At 36.6% G+C, this 23,804-nt stretch overlaps 1 protein-coding gene across 6 annotated transcripts in view; it reads right to left on the reverse strand.

Moving 5' to 3' along the window:
- Dgkb (diacylglycerol kinase beta) overlaps positions 1–23,804 on the reverse strand; it is a 772,948-nt gene that overhangs the window by 593,190 nt on the left and 155,954 nt on the right. For 4 of the 6 annotated variants that reach the window (XM_008828356.3, XM_017796961.2, XM_008828358.3 and 1 more), the window contains exons 3-4: positions 4,919–4,995; positions 1,301–1,321 (exon numbers count right to left, since the gene is read on the reverse strand). In XM_008828356.3, coding sequence (XP_008826578.1) covers positions 1,301–1,321; positions 4,919–4,995 — 98 coding nt within the window. The remainder of the gene's footprint in view (positions 1–1,300; positions 1,322–4,918; positions 4,996–23,804) is intronic. The other 2 variants (XM_008828359.3, XM_008828360.3) reach the window with 1 other exon arrangement.

The raw sequence follows: 23,804 nt of genomic DNA on the forward strand, positions 1-23,804 counted from the left end.
ATGTTTCTGTTTTTCTGTTCTGCAACTTATCAGATGTCTGAGGTATGATGGCACATGGAAGAAAAATCTGACCAGACAAGAGAATACAGAAACATCTTGGAGACCCAAAGTAAAGCGAGGGTTAATTCTAATGCTAACTTTTAGCTAGCCTTAATGTATAGGGGGTAGAAAGGTGTGTTCGTTGAGTAAGGATGCTCAGTAATGCTACTTAGTGATGAAATGGGAAACACAGAAGACAACTCCTTCCTCTGTGCAGTGGTCTCCAAAGTATCATTAAAGCTCCTGTAACATTCACTTGAGGAGCTAGTACATACTAGCTTTGCGGAAACATTCCACAAAGGTCATGGACAAGGCAACAAAACGCTGTCCTCTGCAGCAGAGGCTGGCAAGTGTCCTTCTGATGAGTGGATGTCATCTCAGAAGTGCCTCATCTTGGGACCTGTACTATCTAGGACCTGTGTCCTAATTCACAAAGATCATTCTGATATAATCATCTGCTTTAAAAGTTGGGAATGACATCACTCTTGAAATCAAGCAGCTTTTCTATTTCTAGTATAGCCCAAGAAATAGAGTATTATTGCTTTAGATAATACATTCATTTTATTAAGATACATAAACTTTTAAGTTATGTTTCCCCCATGGAATTAACATAAGATTAAGGACAAAACAAAACAAAACTTTTACTATTGTACTTTACATTCAATGTTCAAATCTCACATAGTGAGCTAATGAACTAAGACTTTCATTAAATAAATTAACTTATCCAAATCTGATGAAATCGGGTAAAATTAGAAAGTTAAATTTCAGGACTGGAGAGATGGCTTGGCAGTTAAGAACACTTGCTGTTTTTCCAGAGCATCCAGATTCGATTCCCAGCACCCACCCACATGGTGGCTAACAACAGTCCATAACTCTGGTTCTAGAGATTCCAACACCCTCTTTTGGCCTTGGTATAGCATTGAATGCATGTGGTGCACTTACATACATACAGGCGAAACACTCATATACATAAAAATTTTAAAAATAGTAATATAATTTTAAAGGAAATTTAAATTTTAGAGTCTCCAAAATGAAAGTTCTGCATCTTATTAAAGTGCCAAAACTCCATTGGAGATATTAATTGGGAAAATTTTCTATCATATCTGACTTCAATTATAAATTTTTGAGTATTATAGGTGATCAAACATACTTTGGGAACCTAATTGGTATTTAAGTATAGCTTAGTGATATGAAGAATTCATAGTGCAAATCAGAATAAAGGAAGAAAAGATAGATTTCAATAGAAAAGAAAATGTCTTACTTGGTTAAGAATGTCTTGTTTCTGTGCATGCAAGAAAAGAAAGAATACATGTGTTAAGGTAGATAACTTACACTCATTTTCTCACAGCTCTGATATTTCCACTAAAACTTCAAGGCTACAGACTGATTTTCAAACATGCCCTGGGTCTATGGGTCTCAACACATTGTTTAAAAGCAGCAGTATCAATACCCCTGGAAACTGACAAAAGTGCAAATCATGAGTTCCACCACAGAAACACTGATTGAGAACCTAGGACAAGGAGGAGGCAGGCAGTAAGTAACACATGCTGTAAGAAGCCCCCATGAGAATCTCATATGCACTGAAATTTGACAGCCATTGGCTAGACAAGTCATTGAGTGTATGTGAACAGTTTCTATTGACATGAGTCATATATAATGAATACTTCTTACAATATGATTAAAGTTCCAGAGAGTAATAAAAAAGTATATATATATATATATTCAATTTTATTCATTCCTCATTTAAAATGTTTTCTTATATTAGCAAATCACACCAAACTTTCCTCCATGCCTTTAAAGATCGGAATCAAATTTAATATTCAAGACACACAAAAAAGCATGCAAAACCAAGCTGAATTTTCTCATATACCAAATTCCACTACTTTCATTATATCATTTATATACCCTCCCTGTGCTTTACTGAAAATATTTTCACTAAGACAAGATCTCTGCTATAATCTACACATATTCATGCTCTTAAAATCGTATTTTGCACACAAGATTTGAGGAAGACTGATCAAGTCTTTTATCTTGTCAGGAATGAGCCAGGTACATGTACTGAGATAAAAAACCTTGTTATCAAAACAAAGGCATTCAGTATGTTCTCTTTCCCTTCTTCTTCCCATTTACCAAGGTTTCCTGCTTAGTCCAAGGGGTGGTTAATAAAGTGAAAGGTTAAGTGTGTCAGCCTTAAGTTAGAATTCCAGACAATGACATTTCAATTGTGATTATTTCCCAGAGCTTATTTGGTTAATTTGGTAAACATCATTGTACTTCTCTGGAAATAATTTTCTTTATTTTAAAACCTTACTTTTATTCATTTGAGAATAACAGGTTTTTTAAGATTTTAAATTTTAGAGAACATTAAAACTATCATTTAGATTAAGGCACCAGAACTCCATTAAAGATATTGATTGGGAAAAATTTCTGTCCTAATCTTTTCCTAAGTACTTCTTTTCTATTAAAATAGATCACATTGTCTTTGCGGTGAGTTTTGCACATAATATTTTAAGTTTAGTGATTGTAGCAAATTATAAGGTAAGAAATAAATTTTAATAGCTTTATTTGTGGGAATAAGCGAAACTTAAAGCACATATATTTTATTCTTTCTTTCCAAATACATTTTATATGAGTGATGTAAGTTATGTTTATTTTGGAAACCAAAAGATTATCCATTCTAAAACTAGGCTGGATATTTTTTTCTATTTTTACTGATATAACAGATTATTTATAAGTAATAAGTCACATCAAATGACTTTGGGGTTGCTTGACCAGTCAAGATAGAGTGATAACTTCATATTTGATTTAATAATTAGATTTGTTTCACAACGTTAGAGCAGTTTTTAATAAATCAGATGAGGGCATATAGTTGAAATAAATCAGGCTTTTGTGGTCTCATTGTCAACAATCAATAGTTCTACTTTCTAGTGGCTTTTATAAAACAGATTTCTTTATAAAACACTCAAATTAGCTTTAAATTGTTCTCTTAAAGGAAAAAATTCTCTTAATATTAAGATGAGAGAGTCGTTCCACTCTTAACTGCTTTTAATTTAGAGGGGTTCTTGGGTCATAATGAGATCTAGCTTTCTGCTTTTGAACTGTTATCTTAATGCACTCGATAGATTTGTGTATTTATGGAAAGGTAGCAAATTATTGAAAAAACGTGGTATTATATTGAGCCTAGTATTGCATGTAATAATTGCAACACTAAATCTAGTATATAGTGATAGATAGTCCTCATGAAAGAAAATATTAATACAAACAAGTCTTAGGAGTTCTTTAGAGAAGGAAACCTTGAGGGGAAAAGGCTACAATCCAAACAAGAGCACTACATCCCAATTCTAAATGAACTGACAGCCAGCTGCTATTTTGAGAGAGAAAAAATGTTTTATCTCTGTGTATAACAATGTGTTTTCAGGTATCACTGCAACAGTAAGTATTAACGGTATTTTTACTTTGACAGCCATTCAGTAACATTTTCTTCTCTCCTTCCCCCAGTCTGCTTGCTTGGACTTTGAGATTTCCAGTTTTATATATCCATCCATTAATGATAATCTCACTTGCTCGACATTTAGAGAAATAAAATGCAAGGGAAATACAGGCCACATTTGTGTTTTTCCTTTGGAGTAGGAAAAAGGAATGACATTAAAACCTCCCATATGCTCCTCATTATTAGAAATAACTAAATAAAGTAAAGCATAAGATAAATTTTAATTATATTTTATGTATCATATTGTAGAAAAAGTAAGAAAAGATGGCAGGAAGGCAAGTGTGCCAACACATGACTGTTACATGCACTTGGGTGTCTGAGGCAGGAGTGTTGCAAATTTGAGTCCATCCCGAGTTACATAATGACTTCCTGTATTTAAATACTTAATTAGTTAAATATAAGATGAACTCTGCAAACTATATGAAATCCTGATAAAAATGACAACAATATGAGTATTTTGATGCTATGATCTAGATATTGGACTGTATTCATGAAAAAGAAGTTCTACATATTCCAGAGAAGAAAAATAATGAATGATAACTAGGATGGTATTCTTATAAATATGTAAGATCAACATGATAGAAATAAAAACTCATGTTTTAACCTGAAAACAAATCTATCTGGATGGCATATTTAGACATAGTTATCTTTTGCGAAGATCTGTTTATTTTTATTCTCATACATTTAAGTATCAGTTGGTAAAGCGACACATGAACTAATGGTAATGATGATCAGACATTCAAAATATAACATCTCTTGGATAATATTAAATGGAAGGTTACTTAAATAGCAAAGGAATTCATTAAAGTATGATATTCAGAAATAATTGTTGGGACAGGCAAAGCTTTTATAAGGAAGGAAACACAAGATAGGGGAAAGCATTCCTCTCCTTTGGCTGTCTGCAAGAAAGCTAACTGGTCATATCCATCTGAAAATTCTTCTTTGATTAAGGAAATAATTCTCTAAAACGGGTACCTCCCCTGCTCCTACCAATAAGTATTCTCACGTCACAGAGTGAGACTTAGGTGTACTTCCTAACTCTATGTAGTCTTATTCCTAACTTCTAGAAAAAGAACTCCGACGTGTTTTTCAAGCACACAGTCTAGGAGTATTTTCATCAAGAAATGTTGTATAAAAATGCACTATATTTAATAATCTCCCAGAATATCACGTTGTTATAAACTTTATTTATGTATGGTATGTGGTAAATGGTTTATGGTATGTGAGATATATACATGTATGTGTATGTATGTATACACATACATATATAAAAGTATATGCATATGTGTATTTATAGATACACATGTATACATATTCTCAAGAACTTTTGTGAAGAAAATTCCCCTACCAAGTACATTATTAAACTGATAAAGAAAAAAGAAGTTTTACCCCTTCAGGATTATACTTTGCAAGCACACCATTACCGTGGAATTCTTCAAGAACATCCTTTAATTTCTTTGTAGAATCTACAGGGGAGAAAGGAGAGACAAAAGCACAACACATTTACATAGCCCTAAAGTGATTTTGGAGCCTAGTCCGAAGACACACATATAAAATGTAAATTATAACCAACAGAATATAAATTTTAAAATCCACATATAAAACCCTTGATTGGGGGGAGGTATTGGTGGATTGCTGGGGTTGGAACTCTGGGGCATGCACATGCTAGAAAACCGCTCTCTCATTCAGATGCATACCAAAGCACGGAGTTGACGCCATCATAGAGAATAAGAAGAATAAGACAATGTGTATTTGGATCTAGTGTATTCTTCAGGAATCAGTTCAATGCTTATCTGTTCCATTAAAGTAGAAAATAAATCTTTATGATTTTTCCATTTGTGACTGAAATCAACTTAGTTTAAAAAGAAAAAAGAGAATATATTCATTCTTGGTCAAACTACAACCTATTCTTCATACATCACTATTATAGAATCTATGAAGGCTTCATATTTGATGAAGATGTGGGTAATATCTGTTCCCATATTAATATTTTTATCAGAAAATATATATTTGAACTGGTCCTGTGTCTGGGTCAATCTGAATAACATTTCTTTGAATTCTTCAATAGATAAGCTTTTGCGTGATCAAGTCTAATACAACACTGTGGAGCCCTTTCATTTTGAGTAGCAACAAGTTACATTATGTTGATATCAAATTAATTTCAGGGGCAAATAAATATTATTATACTTAAACATACTGATATGAATATATACCATCTATGAAAATGAGTCTCTCATAGAAATAAGATTCCTGATTAAGCCATTTCAGATCTATTTTATAATTAAGTTAGAGAGAAACAATAGTTTACAGATAAGGAAAAGCTATCTAGTCAATCAAGCTTAAATAACAGTGAAAAGCTTGAATGCAAAATGCAGAAAATACATGCATTTTTTTTTTCATTTTTCTGTTGTGGAAAAGAACATGAGTAAGTGTTTTCTAGCATTTGAATGTAATTCTTTCTGACTTTTCCTGAGACTCGGTGATACTGAACTACCACAAAATATTTGTTATTCACAAAAAGACCAATTTAAAAATCAGTTTTTGAGGAGGTGCATGACCATATGGAAACAGAGTCCTACAAACGCCTGGGAACCTGCTTATATGATTCTATGACAATGATGTCCGCATACACAACTCCCATGCAAGCTCAGGCAGACAAAAACCCAGGACAGAACTGGGGAAATGAAGGGCAGACCCCAATCTTATCTGAAGAAATATTGGCAACTGACTGCTGCTAGGTGAAGAAGAGCTGATCTTCCTAAAACAAGGGACTCTAGATAGGCTGACTAGACCTCAGTGGATGGACTTGCACTGGGGAATGTCTGGTGACACTGACGTGACACACAGTTGGCTTTAACAGGTATGACTGACTAGACCATGGAGTTGCACTGGGGAACGTCTGGTGACACTGACGTGACACACAGTTGGCTTTAACAGGTATGACAGAGTATATGGGCTCCAGTGTGGGGTGGGGGGTTATGGGAGGGTGCCAGTGGGGACAGGGGTATAAAGATGATTAAGATTGATTGAGGTGTTCTGTATGAAATACACAAAATTCAATAAAAAATTTTTAAAAAAGAAAATCGTTTTGAATTTACTATTTTTATTTTATGTGTTTGAGTGTTTTGCCTGTTTATATCTAAGTGCACCCATGTCATGTAAAACCTGCCAAAGCCAGAAGAGAATGTCGGATTCCCTGGAACTGGAGCTAAGGATGGTTGTAGCCACCATGCGGGTGCTGGGACTCAAACTTGGTTCCTCTGGAAGAACATCAAGTGTTCTTAACCGCTGAGCCATCCCTCCAGTAACCCAAATATGTTTTTAACAAGATTAGAAGACCTATTCATACGTGCTCATGAGGTCATCTTGCTCATATTTTATGAACTCTACTTTTCACCTGAAATGAGCAATTTCTTTCCTTTATGGTAAGTACTGTGGGTTTGTGAATCTGAAGGCAATATTTACTTAATAGAGATAATTAATAGAATAATAATCTATTTCATTGGAATATCCATACTTTTCAGTGTCTTCTTAGTACTGTGCAACCATCACCACCATCTACTACCAGAACATTTTCAGCAGCATGCAAAAGAACCTCCAGTGTTTTAAGCACTGTCTCACCATTTGCACTTGGCTGCAGTCCTGGGTCACATCTACTTTGTCTTATCTATGGAGTCTCCTAGCCCAAGCCTGGGCATTTTATGTAAATGGATTCTATCACACACTGTTTCGTGTCTGGTTTCTTTCCATTACCATAGTCTCTTCAAGAGCCAGCCCTGTTGAAGTGCATGTCGGTATTCCATTCATTTCTATAATTGGATAACATTCCATTGAACTTCTGTGACATTTTATCAGCAAATATAAATTTGTCTTGTTTTTACATTTAGGTTAATATGAATACTGAGATGTGTAAGGTTTTCTGTGATCATATGTTTCAGTTCTCTTTGATAAGAATAGAATTTCTCAGTCCTACAGGATCTCCATATGTAGCATTCTGAGGAATGGGAGAAAGGATCTTCACAATAGCCATATCATTTTACATTCTCTTCTCATCAGTAATAAGTAAAGGTTATAATTTTTTCAACATCTGTTCAGTTCCAGCACTTGTTATTTTCTAATCTCTTTAACATAACTATCTGAGAGGTTATACAGTACTTATGACTGATATCTGATTAGTCATTTGCAAATGAGTGCTATTGAGCATGTTTTCATGCGAGTTTGATTATCAATTTGTGTATGTGTGGGTGCTTGATTGTGTATATACAGGTGCATCTGTGGACAGATGTCAACCCAAATGAGGTATCCACTGTGTTTAGTGAGACAGTATATCTCATTTGGCCTAGAGTTTGCTGAGTGGACTAGGTTAGTTGCATAGTGAGCTGTAGGGCTCGGCCTGCCTTGGCCTCCACAGTGCAGGACTTCAATATCTTGCCACCATGCCTAATTTATATATATATGCACATATAAAAATTTTATTCATGTTGCAGTCTCTAAGACCCATAAACTATTTTCTGAACACTGCATTTTCATGTCAAAGTAATATAAAGAAATTTAATTCTCTTCAGAAATTATATGAAATTTAGAATATTTTTAGAAGTAAATATTATTTTAATGTTTACTCCCAAAACATAGCTAGTTTACTCTCATAACACAGCCAAAAGGAGGCTTCGTGAGGAAAGAGCATTAGAGGAGCCCAGAATCTGTCAGTCTGCTCTACTGAGAGCTCTGCTATTCACTGCAATATGAGCGACAGGATGTCTAACCATCTTGTCATCCGGCATCACTTCTTTCCTGTATTTATGTCTAGGTACTGAAGCAGGAACTAGAGAGACAAGCCGTGAAGAAAGTCTATTCTGCTAGTACACGTCTTCGGTCCTAGCACATAACAAGGATGCTTGCTAATGGAATGACTCATCCTTTCAAACTCAGGAACACTTTATTTCTTAAGTGATTGTAATAGTGGTGGAGATGACAGCATAAGATAAGCATAGGGCTGCAGGAATTATTCCTATGTACTAGAATCACAAGTCAACAACTCTCCTTTACTTCCTAGGAGACTCAATCTTTTTGCAGACCATTTATCCTGATCCCTTACCCCAAAGGTTGAAGAACTGTTTGAAACTGCTTGGCCAGCTCTTCGTGTGCCAGTCTTCATGTTCGCTAGACCTTTATCCCATTACAGATATGCATTAACTAGGAACTGCTGCCCCAGCTCATAGCTGCTTGCCTGGCTGGCTGTGGGCCTGGATTCTTCAGTATTGTTGAGCCCAGAATCTATTAGTCTACTCTTTACTGAGAGCTCAGCTATTCACTGCAATATGAGTGGCAGGCTGTCTAACCATCTTGTCATCTGGGTGTCACTTCTTTCCTGTATACCTTGTCCTGGAGGATAGGGCAGATGGGTCCTGGATCATTTTTGTTCTCTAATATGCCAGTGTTTTTTGTTTGAAAAAACATAAGACAGAATTGGCATCATCAGAAAGATAGGGATGTTTATGTTCATAGGTCATAGGAGGAATTTAGAAAAGCACCTCAACTACAAAATAAAAACATGTTGCATTATCTTATAACACATAGCACTGAAAATTTTACTGCTACTGCATTTGGGAACTCAAACGTATATGTAGATGACTCATAAGGGGATTCTGTTGAAAATTATGGTTTTCTGAGTACCTGTGATGTCTTATATTAAGCCTCTATTTTTAGAAGATTCTTTGGACTAATTAAACTAAAATCTTAGAGTCTAGAAAAGCTGACCAAAACAAACAAACAAAAAAGAGTTAAATTACGTTTTAGTTTCCAAACTAATTGTGAGGTAGAGATCATATCACAGGTGATCTTCATGCCAAGACGTTTGGAATAGGACTTGAGGGTTGAAAAAGGAACACCCTGAATTGCTGTTGAGATATGTGGTTTTGGATTCCTTTATAAATTGACCTGAACTAACATCACAGTTGAGTCCCAGTTGACAGAAATAGCAATAACATATATCAAGATTTAGGCTTTTAATTTCGTTCATTGTTTCCCTGTTAGCAATGGAATAATATAAACTATATACACACATCAGTAAATTATGACATGAATAATTTTTAAAGCTTTTATAAATTATTCTGAGTGCACTATTTACTCTATGGTTAAAATAAACCTCATTCTACTAAGGTATGATACTCCAGAATGTGTACATTACTATACATCTTGTCTTGGGAATATGCACAGAAGTTGCTCCATCTATATTTATATACAAGAAGTTAAAGGGATTTGCCAACTTAAAATAGTACTTTATCATCTGCAAAGAATGACGAGAATAAAGACAAGATACATATAAGAGCAATTAATGTTATTTTATAATTTAGGACCAATTCTGCTTAACGTAATCCCACCCTCTTGGGGGGAGCTCTTTGTAGCCCCAACTGGCCTGGAACTCACTATGTAGACCAGTCTGGCCTCTGTCTGACAGAAGTCCACCTGCCTCTGCCTCCAGAGGGCTGGGATTAAAAGTGCGCACCACCACTTTTTGAATTATGGTGCCAGGCAAGCTCTACACCTACTTGTACCACTGACCTTCACTCTCAGCTCCATCCCAGCATTTGTTATGTTTATTGCTTGTGGTTTTTAATGAAAGTTGTACAAAAAAGGGAAATATTTTCTGTCCTAAAAATTTAGCTACAAATACATTTTAGCTAGGAACGTGATGGCAGATTAACTCTGATCACAGACAGAAAATGCTAGTATTTACCCAAAGGAAATAGGAATTTCTATAGGCTTTAAGCAATTGAGCATGCACCCCAGAGAATTTTAACAACAAAAAAACCACTCAGTTAAAGTGGTCAGAGGAATTGGATAGACATTCTTCCCATGGATACATGAATGACCAAGGGCTCAGAGGAAGTTTTTGTTAATAAAGTATTTACAAGAATGAGAACCTGAGTTATATGTTATTATTATTATTAGGTTTATATATATAATAACTAAGCAGATGTAACATCTTGGAAGAACTTCTTTTCTGATTTCATTCCCTCTTATTTACTCCAACAAAACATACTTATCACATTGGTCTCAAAGGCCCCATGAAGTAATGGAGACAAGTAAAGACAAATATTTTTGGATTTGAATCTTGACTCCAGAGTTCTTGGCTGGATGTCTTAGAATCGTTGTAACTTGTCTATAGCTCAGTTTTCTAATTCTTAAAATGATACAGACCTTGAAATACAGTATCTAGAAGAGTCTCATGTTGTGTCAGTCTGAATGACAACGTCTCCCACAAGCACTGAGTATTTTAACACTTTGCCTCCAGCTGGTGACTGCTGTTTACAGAGGTTAGGAGGCGTGGCCTTGCTGGAAGAAGCACAGCACTGGGGTGGTATGCAGCCTTACCTACTTGCTGTGTGTATCTCACTACTTCCCTTGCCTGTCACTCAGCTTTCTGCGCTGGCTGCCTACTGTCATGCCTCCCTCACCATGATGGACTCTTATTGCTCTGGAAACTTAATCGAAATAAACTCTTCCTTCTATAAGTTCCTTGAGCATTGTATTTTACCACAGTAACAGAAAAAGCAGCTAATAGAAAGGCCTAGATGTGTAATGTTCTTCTGTTTCATTTTAAATGTGAATTCGGACACACCAACACCATCCCACAGCTTTGAACTGCCTTCAGAGTTCAGTGTAAATTCATCTGCCTCAGCATTGTAGATATATACAAATACTCCGGTCTTTCATATCAGTAATTATTTCTTATGCTCTCTACATTTACAACTCAATATCTAGCAATGCATTTTCCAAAGCATCCTAGAACTTCGGAGCTCTCCTGTTGTTCCTGTTTTTTTAACCAGAATTTCCTTCAATTAAATGAAGTCAAGTATAATGAATGCTGTCATTTACCTCCCTCCTTCAAGCACCATCAGTAAAACTGTCTATCGGGAACTCCGTGACATAGCCATCTTAGAATCTACTTCTGCTTATTGCATTTAACAATATTAACACTATTAACGGAAGCTGGCATTTCAGAATACTTTACAAACTTTTAAAATATTTTATATAAAACGCATTAAATTTACCATTTTCATACTTAATATATGAAGAAATCATTAACTGCTCATAATTATACAGTTAAGAGAGATTAAAGAACTCTAGTATAGGACCAAAATGTGATTTCTTAACTTGAGGGAAAAAAAAAAAAAATTCCAGTTCAACCAAGGGACTGAATTATGAGCCCATCCGTTTTATTGGTTTTTTTTTTCAGTGAATTTTTGTCATTCCTTTGAAATACATAGAAATATTTGATCTCCTTTTGCAAATCCAAATTAGCAGATAAGATATACTCTAGCTATGCAAAATATAACAATATGACAAATAGAATCATACGGATTTATTTTAATGAAAAGTCTTTACTGTAGGTTTTACTTACCCATAATTGTTATTTGATAGTGGAAATTGAATACACATACATGCATGTATGTATGTATCTAGACATATATATATTGCTCTTTTTGAATTTAAAGTATATACAAATTTTGCACATTATATATATATATATTTCCTGAAGTTATTATAACAATGAATTTTATTTATTTTAACTTTTTTGTTGTGTGTGGTATGTGCATATGGGTATACATGATGGATGTTTGCGTGTATGTTATTCCATCTACATGTGGGAGTATGTATGCGCATGTATGTGCTTTGAAGGCCCAAGGTTGTCATAGGGTATCTTCCTTTATTGCTTTGCACCTTATACAGAGAGGCAATGGTATCATTTGAACCCAGTGTTCACTAATTTAGCCAGTCTAGTCAGTCAGCTTGCTCTAGGGATGCCCTGTCTTCGCCAATTGGGGCTGCCACACTCATCTGGATTTTATTTGGGTGCTGTGATTCTAAAATCTGGTCTTCATTCTTGAAGCAAGTGCTGTACTCATCAATCTATCTTCCAAGCCCCAACAAGGACTTTTTTTTTTACTTTTGACATTGGAAAATGGTACAGTGTTTCCTCATTTAGATCAAAGAACCACATCTGAACAGGAAGTTTGTTCTGGTTTTCTGTTTCATAAATCTCATACAATATATTTTGATATTACCTAGATCCCCTGCTCCTATTTGCACCACCCCTACAAATGTCATGTACCCTAATATACTAAAATTTGTGTCCCCCCATGTCCTTAAGAATCAGTTATAGTAAGACCTATCAAATCAAGTCAGTAACATAAATGACTGAATAATGGGGAAGAGGGTACAAAGATGATTAAGATGTTGTATATGAAATACACAAAAATTCAATAAAAATATACACAAATAGAAGAGTTAATCTGAGGGGGTTGTAGAGATTTTTCAGCAGTTAAGAGCATTGACTGATCTTGCAGAGGACCTCGGTTTGGTTCCCAGCAGCCACATGGTGGCTAACAACCATCTATAATTCAAGTTCCAGGTGATCCAATACTGTCTTCTGGCCTCCTCGCATTTGGCATTTACCTGGTACACTTACATACATACAGGGAAAAACATTTATACATATTAAGTAAAATTAAATAGTAAAAGTTTTGAAAAATTAATCTGAATAATCTGTCAATTTCCTGACCAGGAAAATGCCCATCAGGAGGTTCTCTGTTTCAGGACTTCAGAAAAATGGTGAAAACACGTAGGCTGACACAATGGTTCCTTTGGCCACAGTTTACTCTCTTCTTTGAGAGTACCTGATAATATTTTGTAATGACTTTTGTCTTCTACAATATGCCCTGTGTGTCTCCTCTGAATCCATTCAGTAGGGGTCACAAGACCTAGGATGTGGTGGGGAGACCAGAGGGAGATCCCAGTAACATGCTACATCCTGCTAAATACGCTTATTGCAGGACACCGTCTTTTGCACCCCATGACTTTATGTGATTCATAGAGCAAGTGGGTTTTACTGTTCTCTCTTTTTTTCACACTTATTTATTTAGTGTGTTTATGTGTGGAGGCTTACATACGCCATGGTGCAGGTAAAGGTAAGAGGACAACTTCCAGGAATGGGTTCTCATTTTACACCCTGCGAGTTCCAGGGATTGAATTCAGATCATCGTCTTGGAGGCAAGCACCTTTACCTGCTGAGCAATCTACAGGTTCCATGGTCTCTTATATTATCAACTGTTCTAAATCACAGTGTTTAATGAATGTCTGATGAAAAGTAGGAGGCCTGAGAAACATGATTGAAATATGTTTGAGAAGTGGAAAGACCAAATTAGCTTCAAGATGCTTTTCTTGGATCTGAAATTTGCATTTATCTGATTAAGATTTTGACATAACATGAACATATCTCTCCTAAGCAATCAATACTTTAAAAAATGATGAAAATAAGAAAGAATCAGTTTAATACTATATCTATTTAGCAATAATAGTATTAGGCTCTTTCTTATGGCCTGTGACCTGTCTAGCCACAGGTTCCTAAATCTGATATAAGGGTCAATAATGGGCTCCATCTTATGAAGTGGACCTGAAATCCAATTAGAAAGTGGTTGGCTACTGTCATAATATACACGCCACTACAGCACCAATGGACAGCTCTTGCCAGATCAGTTGTCGTAGCTCACAGGATTCACAGCTGGGTATGGTTGATGCTTATTTTTATCTTTTGTCAGCATACATAGCACCTGCCAGCATTAGAAAGCTAGATGGTAGAGATGACGCTTTGAAGTCAGCACCAGTTTGATTTCTCCTTGTTTGTTCTCCAGCAATAGGGTCTTACCGTGAAGTTCTGGTCAGTATCCGGGAGCAGGGGCCATGGCCAGTATTGTTTGTCTATGGGACCCCTGGTCAACAACTTCAAGAGAGGGAGTCTATTCCTCTATCTCTCTCTCTCTCTCTTTTTTTTTTTAACTTTGCTAGCCTATGGTATCTAGTAGGTGCATGCCCCCTTGTTATAAGGTAACTCTTTTTAATCTCTTTTTATGATGTACATGTATAGACCTTAAGAAGCTTCTATAGAGGTAGGTTTCCATATGGCTTTTTCTAAAGACTGTATTGTTAGTTATCAACAATAATTAAGTAACTAAGTTACCAACAAACAATTTAGTGTTAGTCTACTACCAACAAATAATTTTAATGAATAAACATAAATTTGTTTCTGCCTTATTAATAAGCAGAAAACTATGAAACAAATAAAAATAAGTTCTGAAAAACAGCACAACCACACTATTCTTCATGAGAGCACCAAATTTTGATTGTTCCAAAATAAATGATATACTTAAATATATATATATATGATTAAACAGATGTATGATATGCATGTTATGTATAATTCATTTATGGATTTGTTTGGGTCATTTGTTGTTGAGACAGTGTATTGTTATATTCTTGATCTTCCTGTTGCCTTTAAATTAACATCAGGGCTACCCAAGACATATATACATGTGCCAGTTAATTTCTTAAAAGATTTTTAAATTTTTTATTTTATGTTTATGAGTGTTTGGCCTGCACGTTCACATGCATGTGCACCTTGCCCGTGCCTGCTGACTGTGGAGGCCAGAAGAGGCCATCAGAGTCACCGGATTTACAAAGGGTTGTAAGCCATCATGTGGGTGTTGAGAACCAAATCTGGATCCTCTGCAAGAGCATCAGTGCTCTTCACTACCCACCATCTCTCCAGCCCCAACATTTTAATTTTTTATTGAGCCTTTTAAATCTCATCCATTTCCCGCTCAAATCCAAACCCCCTCCCCCATCCATGCCTCCCCATCCCCCCACCGAACCCTATGCACTCTGCCATACATTCTGAGTCCTAGTCATTCAGGTGTTTGTACCTAAATGTCCTTCAGTACAAATGCATCCACTAGAGTCTAGTCAGCCCATCCAGCGGTAGTATGTAAGTCATACTCTCCCTCACCCAGCAGCAATCGGTCTCAAATAGTTCTCAATCTGGTGCTGAAACACCACCTATTTTTCACCTCCCCTTTTGGCTCTTGTTTAACTGAGTTGACATGGGTCCCAATGAACAAGCCTCCAGTGGCCTGGAAGTTTTCAACTTCATATGTTCATGAACCAGCCCTGACTCTTGTAATCTTTCCACCTCCTCTTCCACAGTAATCCCTGAGTTGTGGGTGGGTGAGTTTCCATATAAGAGACTACAGAGCATAGGAGGGGACATTTGACATTTTTATAAGTAATATGCTCTTAGTAGGCTAAATTGACAATGCAATCTCCATTTACCACAGCAGAGAGTGTCAGGTTCCCACTTTCAGCGAGGCTGTGGCTGTTGGCAAATGAGGCTAAAGATGATCACATTGTCTTTGTGGTTTTGCTCGAAATAGTAGCTCGTGCAGACCAGACATCTATCAACTGTAAGGCTTTGTCATCATCTATGCTGTCATACTTACACTAACATTTGTGTTCAGTTCTTGCCACATGTCTAACTTCATTTTATCCCCAACTTTTTTCATCATTTTTTACTTTAGTTCTACTTGTTTTAAACTTGTTTTCTGAACCAACAAAAAAGATTGTAATATAAACTGTTTTAAAGTTATATTTAACATACCAATTTAAAATCTTTTGTTATGGCAAATTCACTTCTGTGGGCAATAGAATTAAGTGCAGTCATTATATGTGTTAAATCAAAACATTTAGTGAAACAGAATTATGTGATACTGTTTTGAATCTCTGCATTATTAAAAATAAACCCACACTAGTTCAAAAGATGACAGTTTTGTTTTTTAAAAGTTCTTAATGTGGGTTGGAAAACACTTACTGGGAAAGCAGGCATTTTGGCAACAGTGCTGTATTCTCCAGTCACAGTGTGAGTAACATCCTGTTTTAGAACAATACAGAATATCTAAAGTTTGCGATTAGTTTTTGAACATAAATTTTTTTAGCTCTCCGTGCATTTCAAAACAGATGATATTCAGCAAGATGCATGAACTAAAGTCCATTGATCCTTCTAACATGTATACTGTAAAGATTATAATTTGGGGCTCGGGAGATGGTTCAGTGGGTAAGGGCACTTGCTGTACAAGCATGAGCACCTGAGTTCAAATCCCCAGCACCCACACAAAAATCTAGTCACTGTTGCACATTCCCTGTAACCAAAGTATTTTAAGGGCAGAAACAAGACTTAGAGTTTTTTGGCTGCCAACCCAGGACCAGGCTCAGAAAGAGACCCCATGTCAAAGGAGAAAGAGTCATATAAAGGGATACACACGTGCAAGGTGGCCTCTGCACATGCAACGCACTCCCAACTACACAAACATATGTACCATACAGCACACACACACACACAGAGAGAGAGAGAGAGAGAGAGAGAGAGAGAGAGAGACACACACAAATACAAATTTTAAAAGAATATAAACTGTTCGTGTACTTTTAAAAATATTTGTGAGAATTTCATACATGATTACATTTACATTATTTCTACCTCCCCCTCTCCCCCTCCTAATATTTCCATGCCCACCCTACTCCCTCACAGTTTTTATCCTCTTCTTTGACTATTATTGTTGCATATATGTACATATTTATTAGTACATACATACATACATACATACATACATACATACATACACACACATAAATATATAATGCACTGAGTCCATTTAGTGGTGTTCATGTACATGAGTGTTTAGGTCTAACCAGTTGGGACTGAGTAACCTGTCAGGGAACTCATCTCTGAAGAAAACTGATTTTCTTTCCTTCAGCATCTATTGATTGCCTGTAGTTCTTCATCTGGAGGTGGGACCCTGTGAAATTTCCCCTATCCACATTGGGAATTTATATTTTATAGTCTTTATTCCATAGAAAATTCCTCACAGCATCTAGAGAGTTATGATAATGATGAAGTAGATACAGCCAGGAGATAAAAATGACACTCTTCCTTATCTTCCAAGCAGTATGGCCCTGTATGCCCCGTATGGTGTGTCAACTGGTGTTGTCTTCTGCAGGTCTTGTTTAGGCACTCACATTGTAGAGATTTCATGGGTTCGTCTTCCCTGGCATGGCTAGAATACATAATCTAGCAGCAGGAGCTCTGGTTCATGGACTCTTGGAATTTTTCTGCCTCCCTTTTCAGGATGTTCTCTGAGCCTTTAAGTGCAAGGGTTCCACTGTAGATGACTCTATTGGGCCTAATCGCCTCACGGTTGCCTTTTCTCTTCATTTAGATCAGTTGAGTAACTTTGTAATGATCTCTATCTGTTGCAAAATGCTTCTTTGATGAGTGACAAGGCCTACACTATCTGTAGGCATAAGGATAGGCATTTAGAATATAGTAAGAAAGTGCATTAGTTTAGGAAAGTGGCAGCACTAGGTTCCCCTCTGAGGTCCATGACCTCTCCAACCATGAGTGCTTGGCTATGTTTACAGTGATATGTACTTATTTTATATTTGCTTATTTATCATGTGTCGTGTGCACATGTGTGTACGTGCATATACATGCCGTGGTATGTGTGCAAAGGTCAGAAGACAACTTGGGGGAGTTCTCTCCTTCTACCATATGAGCCATGGCTATTGAACTCAGATTGTCTGGTTTGGCAGCAAGACCCATTACCTTTTAAGTGACATTTTCAGTCGAGTTAAAATACTGTCCAAAAATCCTAAATGCTTATAATGGACATAATATTTGTAAACTGTCACATGTCACTGAAAATCTGGCTCTGGGATTGGGGCTGCCCTCCCACTATTTCAGATTTCCTCAGAAATCTTTTTTCGGGGATAGGATGCCCATCACCTAGCCCAGTGACAGTGAGGAGAGAACAGTAGAGAACCCAAGATTAAAAACATTATGCCCTTTAGAATAGCTAGAAGATAAACCTTTTCTAAGAAATGTTACTATTGCTTATCCCATGAAATAAAAATGTGTTCAATGGGAAAGAGAGGTTAGAATTCAGCCACTGGAAGCTCATTCATGAACAGAACACTCAGTCAGGAACTCCAACTGATTCCCTTCAAAGTCACTATTAAGTTTCTGCTAGATACAGTTGTAAGCTCCCAATTTGATGCTACCTTTCTTCTGTTATTTGTTCTTTAACTTGGAAGCTTCACTCAAGGCGGCACTCTACTCTGTCTAGGACTTTCTCTGGCTCCTGCCTCAACCAGGCTTCCCTAATTGATTTTGGCTGGGTGATTTGATGATGTTTTGTTGTTATCTATATCTATCTATCTATCTATCTATCTATCTATCTATCTATCTATCTATCTATCTATCCATCCATCTAATCTATTATCTATCTATCTATTGTCTATTATCTATCTCTCTATCATCTATCTATCATCTATCATCTTCTATCTATCTCTATCTATCTATCTATCTAATCTATGTATTTTTCATCTTTATATTTATCTGCTACTTGCTATTGATTCCTTTAATTTTGCTTACAATATCCCTTAAAAGCTAGTCATTCAAAACCAATATTAGAGCTATCATAGGTCATTCTCTGAACCATACATGGCAATGCTGATTGGAAGATAAGGAAGGGTGTCATTTTTATCTCTTGGCTTTATCTACCTCATCATTAGCATAACTCTGGAGGCTGTGAGGAATTTTGTGTGAGATAAAGACTGTAAAATACACATATAAGTGGTAAAGAGACTTAATCTTTGCTTTGGTCTTTAGATAACAAATAGTCTTCTCACAAAAGGTACTTCCCTTTTCTGCCTCTAATATTGGAGACCTCAGAAAGAACTGTATCTCAGGACTCTCCAAGCTATAATAATTCTGTAATCTTATTGAAATGGAAATTTTCAGGCAAACTAAATGTTCCCTTCTAAGTGCTCATATCAGCTCCTTTCAACTTCTCTCCATTCTTACCATTCTTTTTTTTCTTTTTTTTCAGGGGGGGCGTTTGTTTTTGAGACAGGGTCTCCCTGTAGCCCTAGCTGGCCTGGAACTTACTATATACACCAGCTGGCTTCAGTCTCACAGAGATTCACCTACCTCTGCCTCCTGAATGCTGGGATTGAAGGCCTGAGCTACCATGCCCAGCTTACTCAACTCTTTTAACAAAAAGTTCAGATTAAAGAATTTAGAAATTTCTAATCTCACTAGGTGCATTGATTAAATTTGAAGGCATAAAAGAGCTTGTTAGTTTGTTTTTGACATGGCAAATTCCCTAATGGTATCAGAATTTTTAATAACTTTAATACTGATGTTATATTTCAGAAATATATTTAGAATTGTACTTCAGACTTCAAACATGATCAGCTTTCACTTAGCTTCTTTAAAGGTTAAATTCATTATGTTAAACTTTGAATTCTACCTACATTGTGGCAATAAAACGATGTTTTTTTTTCAACATTTTAAAAGAAGAGTTGATTGGAAATATACTGTGTTTGGAGAGTGTCTCTTAGTTCTTCCAAAAATCCCTGCCACGTATGTGTTGGTGGTATCAAGAATGACATCTCTCACAGTCTATACCGTAACAATGGGCTGTTTGATAGAGCAACTTCCAACAGACCTTCCTGTAATTTGCTATCAGATAAAAATGTTGCTTATGTGTTTCGTAAATGCATATGCGGTTCCAGATTCCTTATGTATCTTAACTGTTCCTTAGACATTCATCTAATAGGGCCAAGGGTTGTCCTACACTGTTTAGACACTTTTGAAGATCTAATGTAAAGAGGGTATCGGATACTGGTAATGATTTTATAGTAGAATGTGGGTATAAAGTAAGTACAACTTGGTTTGAGAGATGTAAGACTCATGTAGCATTACACAGTTTAAAACCTAGGCACACACAGATGCATGAGCAATGCTGCAGCAGCCTCCAGTGAAGAGAAAGTTCCTTTGACCATGTGCTCCTACTGCAGGAAAACAGCCATGTGCACATTGTCTTTATTTTTAAAAAAGCACTGTCTCATAGACTCATTTAGTAGTTTTTAAAACGGCTGGGGATATAAAAGCTGTCAAAGATAGGCTCACTGTTTGTTAGTTTCCTAAGCCTATTGTAAAAAGAAAATCATTACAAACTTGATAATGTAAAACAACAAATATTTGTTCTTTCAGAGTGTTTGAGGTCAGGTGCAGAATCGTCTCTGCAACCCTGTTTCCTTGGGAAGGCTGCTAGAGGGTCTCTCGTGCCTCTCCTAGACCTTGTAGGTGAATGCTGGAATTCCTTGGTGGGCTTGACTTGTGGATTCATTACTCCTTCACTGCCTTTCTCTTCACAGGGCTTTTCCTATTCTGATTTTGTAGGATCCTGATTACTGGATTTAGAGCCAGGTCATCTTAAATCAAAGATGATCCCCTCTTGAATTCCTTTACAGTTGAATTTGCAAAGTCCCTCACTGCCAGGTCCCCCTGCCAAAAATAAAAACCCACCTTCACAGTTTCTAGAACTTATGACTTCAAAATGTTTTTTTAATGTGTTTTTTTTTTTGTTTTGGTTTTTTGTTTTTGTTTTTCTCTGGAACTACTGTCAACGCAGTAGATACCATTTTCAGGTAGAAAATTTGCTTGAAAAGAATACTCAGTCAAAAACTATTGATATGGCTAAAAGATGGATCAGTGGTTAAGAGCACCAGCTGCTCTTGCAGAGGACCTAGATTTGACTCCAGGCTCCATATGACAACAGCTAACAGCCATCTGTAACTCCCATTCCAGAACATCTGATGACCTCTTCTGGCCTCCGTGGACATTGCACTCACAAGTGCACTTACATGCAGACAAACCATCTGAAAGAGGGTATCGGATACTGGTAATGATTTTATAGTAGAATGTGGGTATAAAGTAAGTACAACTTGGTTTGAGAGATGTAAGACTCATGTAGCATTACACAGTTTAAAACCTAGGCACACACAGATGCATGAGCAATGCTGCAGCAGCCTCCAGTGAAGAGAAAGTTCCTTTGACCATGTGCTCCTACTGCAGGAAAACAGCCATGTGCACATTGTCTTTATTTTTAAAAAAGCACTGTCTCATAGACTCATTTAGTAGTTTTTAAAACGGCTGGGGATATAAAAGCTGTCAAAGATAGGCTCACTGTTTGTTAGTTTCCTAAGCCTATTGTAAAAAGAAAATCATTACAAACTTGATAATGTAAAACAACAAATATTTGTTCTTTCAGAGTGTTTGAGGTCAGGTGCAGAATCGTCTCTGCAACCCTGTTTCCTTGGGAAGGCTGCTAGAGGGTCTCTCGTGCCTCTCCTAGACCTTGTAGGTGAATGCTGGAATTCCTTGGTGGGCTTGACTTGTGGATTCATTACTCCTTCACTGCCTTTCTCTTCACAGGGCTTTTCCTATTCTGATTTTGTAGGATCCTGATTACTGGATTTAGAGCCAGGTCATCTTAAATCAAAGATGATCCCCTCTTGAATTCCTTTACAGTTGAATTTGCAAAGTCCCTCACTGCCAGGTCCCCCTGCCAAAAATAAAAACCCACCTTCACAGTTTCTAGAACTTATGACTTCAAAATGTTTTTTTAATGTGTTTTTTTTTGTTTTGGTTTTTTGTTTTTGTTTTTCTCTGGAACTACTGTCAACGCAGTAGATACCATTTTCAGGTAGAAAATTTGCTTGAAAAGAATACTCAGTCAAAAACTATTGATATGGCTAAAAGATGGATCAGTGGTTAAGAGCACCAGCTGCTCTTGCAGAGGACCTAGATTTGACTCCAGGCTCCATATGACAACAGCTAACAGCCATCTGTAACTCCCATTCCAGAACATCTGATGACCTCTTCTGGCCTCCGTGGACATTGCACTCACAAGTGCACTTACATGCAGACAAACCATCTGTATATGCACATTAAAGAAAAAAAAAAAATTGATACATTACTCAACCCAAGGCTTTACAGAATTTTGTGAGGTTTTTTTTTTTTAATGGTATGTTAGACTATTTGAGAAATCAAAAACACCGATTAATAGTAAGGAGGAGAAGGATGAGGAGAACAGAGAACCTTTGAACTACGAAGCACATATAATATCTGTGAACAGAAGAAAAAAGTAGAGCATTCAGTAGCAAGGCCTCGGGTTGCAGTGGCGCTTTAAGAAAGCCTCCTTCAGGGACTAGAGAGAAAGTCCAGCAGTTAAGAATACTTATTGCTCTTCCAGAGGACCTAGGTTCAGTTCCCAGCATGTACATGGAGGCTAACACCCATTATTAACTACAGTTCCAGGCGACCCAATGCCCTCCAGAGGCACCAGACTGGTATGTGGTACACTTGCATCCAAGCAAAACATTCACACCCATTAAATAAGTAAATAAAATATTTAAAAATAATAAGAAGAAAGTCTCCTCCAGAACACTGAGGATATCTATAATAGACCTTACTAGAACTCTGCCAGATATAGCATCACTGTTATACATAGTAATTTCCTGGGAACAGTCCTGGGAGATCCTGGCCTATGAGCTGGTCCTGCAGTAATGCCCAATGATGAAGAGCTATTCAAAGCTTAGATGAGAAATTTTCTGACCTTGTTTTTCCTAAGTTACAGTTGAAGAAGAAAGCTCTTACAAATGTGGTTCTTCTGATATCTTGAGGGAATCTACAGCATTCCAGAACTTCTTTCTAGGGTTGCTGATTAAGAGATAATGTCCAAGTGATCTTTGTGTTTCTTATTGCCATGGTCATCACGGCTAGGAGACATTGCCAGTCTGATGATGCAGACTCTGGACATGGTGCAGAATGCATGACTCTGCTTTAAAACTGGTTAGTTAAATGGTCCTGCAGCAGAAATGTGTTCAAATTGATTAACTGAGCTATAACAAGGATCTCCATTTTTGTAATTTTAAAAATACAAAGACAAGAGATACCTTACAGTTGGTCACTTAACTTCCAGGATTTTTATGAGTAGAGCTGCACAAAGCAGAATTTTCTATTGTAGAGACCTGATTTGCTTCACAGTAAAAATGTTGAAGAACAGTTTTTCAAAAAAAAAAATTAAATTATAGGAGTGTTTAATGACCCTAATATTTGTTGTTAATTGGAAGGCATAAATACTTCTTTAAAGAAGTGTTAAAACATGAAAATGAGAAAATGACTGTGTCTGTAAGCACATGTGCTCTCCATGTTGCCTGTTGCACTGACAGGAACACAGTGAATGAAAACAGGCAGGAATACTAACCTTGGTTTCTCTGCTTTTGTTACCTGTGGCATAAATTGCTAGATCATAGCCACCAACTCAAGAAACAAAAGAACCTAGAAGAGGATACTGTCCCTTGGTCCCTTATACATCAGCATAAATGAAAATCAGGCATTTATTTCCTGCCTCTCAACCCTGGTCAGCTCCCTTCCCATCTCTCTTGTTCTTCAAGAAATATCAGTATAAACTCATCTTTCCCTTTATAGTTTTCCCCAATAATCCTCAACTGGCATACCTTCAATGCTTTAATTAAA

Source organism: Nannospalax galili, unplaced genomic scaffold, assembly GCF_000622305.1.
Source record: "Nannospalax galili isolate Female #2095 unplaced genomic scaffold, S.galili_v1.0 scaffold452, whole genome shotgun sequence".
NCBI lineage: Eukaryota > Metazoa > Chordata > Mammalia > Rodentia > Spalacidae > Nannospalax > Nannospalax galili.